The sequence below is a fragment of the Typha latifolia genome, chromosome 5, assembly GCF_019914945.1.
Source record: "Typha latifolia isolate L0001 chromosome 5, TyphaL0001v2, whole genome shotgun sequence".
Taxonomy (NCBI): domain Eukaryota; kingdom Viridiplantae; phylum Streptophyta; class Magnoliopsida; order Poales; family Typhaceae; genus Typha; species Typha latifolia.
Window position 1 is genome coordinate 734,759 of NC_133090.1, and position 7,412 is coordinate 742,170.

General features: G+C 36.2%; 1 protein-coding gene across 1 annotated transcript; it reads right to left on the reverse strand.

The window, feature by feature from the left end:
- Nucleotides 1-181: 181 nt before the first annotated feature.
- On the reverse strand, nucleotides 182-2,088 carry LOC140788396 (cytokinin dehydrogenase 3-like). Its single transcript, XM_073137634.1, has 5 exons — nucleotides 1,503-2,088; nucleotides 1,293-1,420; nucleotides 942-1,202; nucleotides 570-835; nucleotides 182-482 (listed from the first exon to the last, which is right to left on the reverse strand). Exons 1-5 carry the CDS (start codon nucleotides 2,086-2,088, stop codon nucleotides 182-184), a joined length of 1,542 nt encoding a protein of 513 aa, XP_072993735.1.
- Nucleotides 2,089-7,412: the final 5,324 nt, after the last annotated feature.

The following is a 7,412-nucleotide window of genomic DNA, read 5'->3' on the forward strand; positions in this document are numbered from 1 at the left end:
GATTTGGATGCATAATGTGGTAAATAAATAATGTACGCGGAGAGTAGTTTCACTATTTTACGTATAAAAGAGTGAGAAAATTGAGATACATGCATGCACTGACATCTTAATAATTCACGTACGTGCCTCATGCTTGATCGTAGAAATGGAAGGATAGATCTTCTACTAATCTAACCTAGACTCAATTGGGAAAGATTCCCTGACCCGGCCCGAGAACGTTACGCGGGTCGAACCGGATCTTTCGGCCGGCGAACTGCTCCCATCCAGACCCGAAATGCTCCTTCCATTGCTCCTGACCGTGGTAGTGAGGCAAGTACTGCTTTGCTCTAATGGCTTGATTACCGGCAGCCGCCTTCGCCATGCGGCAATTCTCACGTAGGATGTCGGAGAGGCGGTCGCTAGGGTTTGCGGACCGCAGAATGCCGACTATGTATACCACTTCGTCGGACTCCGGTAGCACTGCTGAAGTGTTTGTTGCCCACCTGCATATATGCATGAGGATAGGAGTACTGAGGATAGATAGATAGGAAGATTTAGAGAAATTAATTAACAAGTAGTAGTTTGCTTACTTGTCTCTTAAAAGTGGATAAATGAGTATTAAACCCTCAAACTCTTGATCAGGTGAGATAATCTCCAATAGCAAGTCTTTGAACTCTTCAATGCCTGACTTGGGCACAAGGATGTTCAACCATGGATGTGATACATCCCACATCCCTCTCTCCCTCAAACTCTTCTCTTCAATACTCACCCTATTTAGAAAGTCATAGTAGGAAACCTCAACAGTGTATATTAGTGAAGGCATGTAGCTCATCTCTCTTGAGATGTCCTCCGCCACCTAAAACACCAACAAAATTAAGAGATACTTCTGTTACTATGTATGTAGATCATGAATATATATCTATATATATGATCAATGAGGGGAGTAGAATATATATTATTACTTGCTTGACGTTAGAATCTTTGAGTTGGTAGTCATAGACTGTGAACTCAATGCAGTAGTAGACTTCTGAGAGAATACCCTTCTCCAACTTAGGGATCATAGAATCTAAAGAAGGGAAGGCAGCAAAGGAGTTGTGGAAGTTCTTCTCATTTAATACTATAAAACCTTCAACGTAGTCAACCTTCTCTGGCATTGATATCAGCATCTCCTGGTCCTTGGTGAACAAGTCAAAATCACTATAAAATGCTCTGACCCATCTCACCTGAACTTGTCGTTAAGATAATAGTATTATATCAAAATTACAACATTAACAAGATTAAGAAATTAGGAGATCAACTGGAGAGGATGATACCTTCTTTGGAGCTTCTTGAAGAATGATCCTTGCACTTGTTATAATCCCAAATTGGCCAAGTCCACCCAAGGCAGCATAGAAAAGCTCTGAACTTTTACTTGGCGAGCATGTCACAAGCTCCCCTTCACCTGGACATATATAAAACTCTTTGTTAATCTTTTGACTTTAAAAAGAAAAGAAAACAAAGCAAAGTGAATAGTTTATAATTACCTGTAATTATATCGAGTTGAAGAACATTACTAATTTGAGGGCCATACTTGAAGGCCTGACCACTAATGCCAGCATTAGATAGAGTCCCTCCAATGCTAAGATAGAGGTAGTCAGTCCATGATCTAGGAGCCAACCCAAGTTTTAAGCTTTCTTCCAGTAGCTCAATCCAGAGAGCTCCACCACTAACATCAGCATAGGAAATAATTTTATCTCCATCTCCCGATCTGTGTATTTTTATACTGGAAGGAAGAGAGTCCATCTCAATTACAATTCCACCACTTGCTTGTGCCTGGCCATAGATAGAATGACCTGCCCCTCTTGCTGCAACTGTAAGGTACTTATTGCTAGAAGAAGAAGAGAGAAACCCAAGGAGGAGGGAGATGTCTTTGGGTGATTTGGGTCTTAAGATAGCAGCAGGAGAGTTGAAGATGATCCTTCCATAGTCTACTGATGCTTCGGTGGGGGTTTGAAGGATGCTGTTTAAAGGATTAAGATCTATGGGGCTTCTAACATGCATGCATGGAGAATAGAGAAGAACAAGGAGGAATAGTGTGTAAACTCTGGCGCAAAGTAAAGCAAAATCCATGGAGAGGAGTTGCTTCACAATTCAATATCAGATAGAGGGATTTGAGAAGGATATGATCCTACTCATATGTGATCTCAGTGACGATATTGGCAGCTTGTTCCAAAAGATTAATTGAGATTGGACAAGGAGAGGTCAAGAAACAAATTCCTCGATCACTGCATGAACTCCATTCAAATGGGCTATCTTGCTTTATAATCTCAACGCAATACAAGAAGAGGTCCTTAATTTGTGTAGAATCTAATAGGGTCCAGATGACCAAATCTATATAATTCTCTTTTAAAGGCAAGAAGATTGGTCTTGGTGGTGAGACTAGGCGGCTAAGAAAGGAGGGTAAAGATCATGGGTGAGATCTCTGCATGCATGCATGCATTAATTAATCCTCAGACCTCTGATGATGGAGATTACAAGGTGGTCCAAGTCTATAGGATTCCTTGTGCTCCTCTAGACAAAAGTTTATCAATTTGATGATTTGATTGCCTCCAACTTGGGGGATATCCAAATCAAACATTAAAGGAATCAAATCTAAATTTCTGCCAATTGTTGTATGATTTGTAGTACTGCTGCGCAGAAGATCCACATGTACCTGTGAGATGATAGCTCACTCCCTTCCAATGCCCCAAAGAATATTATTGCTTACATTGAACCTACCCATACTTGCATCAGAAAAGTTTGCATCATTGCACTTCCATCCACACACTTAGAAGCTTTAAAGTCCATCCTTTGGATAAACTTAATCTTGATATCCAATTTATCCCACATCTATCCTATTTGAGCTTAAAAATAATGATATTCTTGTAATTATATATATGTACACACACACTCACACATATATACTCCAAATCTGTTGGCATCATCTTAACATGTGAAGTCCTGTAAGATTGAAAACTTTTTTGTTAGCATAGAATGCAAGTCATTAAAATATATAAAGTGTTAAATATATTCTACCCTTTTCACTAATGTAAAATCACTTTAACCCCCTACTGTAATAAATATAACAAATTACTGAAGTATCCAAATTACTCTTATTCTGATCAGTTTGTCTAACAATAGAATGGAAAATCTTACAGTTTTACTTTAATGTTTAATATTTACCGTCGAAAAACTTGGCGGCTTGTGGTTGGCTGAATGAGGGATGACACATACTATTCTGCATGAACTCATGCAGTTCTTTTGAATCAATTCCCTATAAGCTACTGATATTTAGTACCTATGAGTACTAATTAAGGATCCCCCCACTACTTGGGGGCTACTTATATATGATGGATTAATTTGCTTAATTTCTGAGCTACGTTTCAAGCTTCTATTGATGGCTTTTAAAAAATTTACAGAACTTGTTAATTAAGCTACTCACACATTCTAATATTTTATCAGTAAATGAGGTCATCTAAGAATCATCTAAAGTTGCAAAAATAATATTTTTTTAAAAAGTGAAAGAATGTTAAGAGTATGTAGCAATTGTGCAATAACTTGAGCTTATCTTTTGTTCCTCCATATAGACTAACATTAAAAAAAAATTATCTCCCTAAAGAAGAACCTTAATGAATACGAAACAAGGGAAAATAAAGTTGATATAGGGTTATAAAGAGCATCTTATCAGGGTTGGTAGTGCCTCCTAGGAGAAAAGGAAATTTTTTCTTTAAGACTAAGATTTAATCATGCTTTGTCTTGTCTATATTTTGCCCACACTTACCTAATACCCTCTCCTTAATATTATTCTTTTCGTTCGCTATACATATTAATAGGTAAAATTGTTTTAAAAATAAAAAACACTTCGTTCGTCGAATATTTTTCTTTTTCTTTTTCCCCTTAAAATATACCTTTAAAAGGGGGAAACCAATCGACCATTTTTAAAGTATGTCACAAAGGCGGAGGTTTTAGATAATAGGACTAAAATATAGGTGGTGTAATGTGAAAAAGAAAAACCCAAATTTGTAAAATATATGCAATCTACTTGGAAAAAATAAATTAATTAATGGGCCCTATATTTCACAGGCCAAAACTATAATACCTTCTTAATTTCCTAATGGGCCTTATCTTTGAAACTGGACTTGCTTAAGCATTTGAAGTAATTAATTAATCTTAACCAGCATCGAAATTCGTGCTTCTGCTAAATGGTTGCATTTGTCCTTTACTTGTTAGAGATGCTAAATAACGAATTCCCATTTTTATAAATATGATTAGATTTAATTAAACATAATCACTCTCGAGACGGTCCACATGGAAGGGAATTTTAAAGAAAGGTTTAGTGATAAACTAAGTGCTTAGCTTAAGTTAAACAACCTTCAAAGGAGACTATAAAGTAAGAATAGAATAGCTATTAATTCGGCTGACTTCTATGGAATATTTATCTAAATTAATTGTGTTACTTGTAGGAATCTTGTACGGAGAACTTAATATAAGATTTGGCATATAAATTGTGTATAGGAAATTTATAAAAAAGACAACCTACATATAAGTATTTATCATTCGATGTCAGTATTTTGTCTTCATTACCTCAAAATAGAGAATATTTCATTACTCAACAAGAAGATAATGATACTATCGAGCTAATTTAAGTAGGGATATTATGGTCATTATATGAGTTATAGGAGGGTAAAAGAGTCCTGCATTATATATAGTTAGAAACTAATATACATATAGTTGTTTCTTCTTACGTCTATCGAGGGGTGTAAACAAGCCAAGCTTGAGCGAGTTGCACACAGTTTGAGCTCAAGTTGATAGTTTGCGAGGTTAACGAGCTTGCGACTCGATTCAAAATCTAATTGTTATATTATGCTAATTCAGTAGCCAATTTTATTATATTTAGAGAAAAAATAATTATAAAATTATAATTACATTACCCAATTATTTATATGGGACTAAATATCTAAGAGTCCCTATGGGAAAAAAAAAATACTGGAGAATAAATGATATAGGAGAGTTAATAGTAGTTGTTTTAACTAATAATATTAGCTTGAGCGAGCTGACTCTAGCTCGGATCGATTAACTTTTCAAGCTTAAAAATTAAGCTTGGTATGACTCGATTAACTTTTTGAGCTGGAAAATCCAGTTTGATTAATCTTCGGAGCTCGAGCTTTTTTTTGACAGCCGTACATTTATCAATTCTTCTAATTTGGTGGATTAATATTTAATCATGTGATCACGTTGTGACGATTGGCTTACATGGTTAGATTCCTTTCGGTTGATGTTAGATCCCAGGAACAACGATGAGTTTAATTGTCACTTTCTGGGAATCTTTGAAAGAACTTTTGAGGCTGATGACTCCCTCGAGGATTCTTGCACGGCTGGAAGAAGAATCTCACGTCCTATAAATCTTTGCTTTTGCTCTTCTGGCCTTCAAATCTATGCTTTGCTTTGGAGCCACACAATGTGGAACACTTTGTAACTTTTCCCATGTCACAGTAGACACATTGATTCCCAGTGTCCCATTAACCATCCAATTAAACTAATTAAAAGCTTATTTCTTATGTTAATCATAGACTAAACAAAAGAGCAAATTAACTATGCGCATATAGTGCTCCCCCGTCCGGATTTTGCTAATTATCAATCCTAATATTTATCGGGAAAAGTTCGATTTAGATAAATAAATTTGGTTTGCAGGATCTAGTGACAAAAGCTGGAGCAACATGCAAGTTGGAACTCCACTGGATCAATAAGAGACTCAAAATGGTGTCTGATGCTTTTCCCCTTTGAAGTGAATCACCTCTTTAGAGGGTCAGCTTCAATGCCTCACTTCCTCTCTCTCATGGCATATCATGCATCTTGTCTCCAAAACTTTTAATAGATTAATAAAAACACAGCATGATTTGTGATTAAGAAGACAAAAGAATCAAATATAATGATAATTTTTCAAATGAAGGCAGTGGCAGAAGATTTTTTTTTTTTTTAAATTTAACAATTCAAGAGTATGTAGATTACAAATTGATTAATGAGACTAGCTCTCGAAACTAATGCTCTAAAAATTCGGCACACAATGAATTATTTTTTGTCACAAATATTTAAACCAAATTTAAATATACAACATGACTTATGCTAATGGTTGGACCGGTAAAAGAACAAATTAGTTATCCCGCTGAAATCTCAATCTACTTTTTTATACTCCAATATTATTTTTTTGTAAAATTTGTTGAAATTATTGGGATAAATTTTCCCATGATCTACAAAACTAGAATAGTTTGGATATATATATATAGAGTGTGTGAGAGACCCTCTTCTTTTCCCACTGGTTTGGGATTCACATTCAAAGTACCATTGGTGGGCTTTGCTTTGGGTGCAGCGGACTGGGCCCACTTGTCCGAATATTATTTATGTCAGGGTCCTTTTTGCCTTTTTCTTCCTCCACCCTGGCCCTACCCTTTCTGCCGCCACTTGCAACCAACTGTATCTCGACACGTTTCCACCCCACATTGGCTCACCGCCCTTTTCCGATAAGGGATCCCGTCCAAGGACAAAAACGTACGAGCACGCCTTACCCCTGGTGGAATCCACGCATATCTGAATATATCATCAACTTTAAGATGCGTGCTTGAATTTTCTGATGGGGATTAAGCTTATCTGTTAAATTTTATCTTTAATAAATTCTTATCTAATCAGTTACAAGTAGTTGCTGAATGTATTATATCTTACAAAAAATCTAATTAAAAATACGTTAATTTTAAGGATCAATAGTCAATAATTTTCGAATTTCTTATAAGAAAAAAAAGGGAGGTAGGTGGTAAAATACAATATATAATATTTCATCAAAATAATTCTCATATAAAATCTAAATTTAAAGGGGGGTAATGGTCCCGGGTATACACGGCTCCACTAGTGCCGACTTAGTATATATCTCAAGATTCGAAAAACCTAATCTCAGAGTTTTGAAAAATTTTAAAAAAAAATTGAGTACTTTTATCTCTTTTCATCTTTTAATAAATTTTATATTTAAAAATATTAACATAAAATTTGTGGTCCAATTACTTATTTTAATTATCAAATAATTTTTATTTAATCTCCTCCCCTTTCTCCCCCTCCCCCTCCCCCCCCCCCCCAAAGAAGAGTCCTACCATGTGCTCCAAAAACAGTCAAACAGATTCAAGATTCCCTTCGCTCTTCCCGAGAAAGCTGTCAAATCCAACGGCCAGATCTCCTCCATCGCGGGCGGTGCGTATCATCTTAACCCGACACCTTGCCGCCGAAAATGCCACTCTCGTAGTTAACTCGAAATTGGAGCCTACTCTCCTTTATTGGTTGAAGTGGGCCCGGAATGGGGGGGTCTTAAACACAGCGCTCGCTCTCTCTGGGGGAAAAAAGAAACGAATTCTTTTGACAAGTGAGAGGGGAAA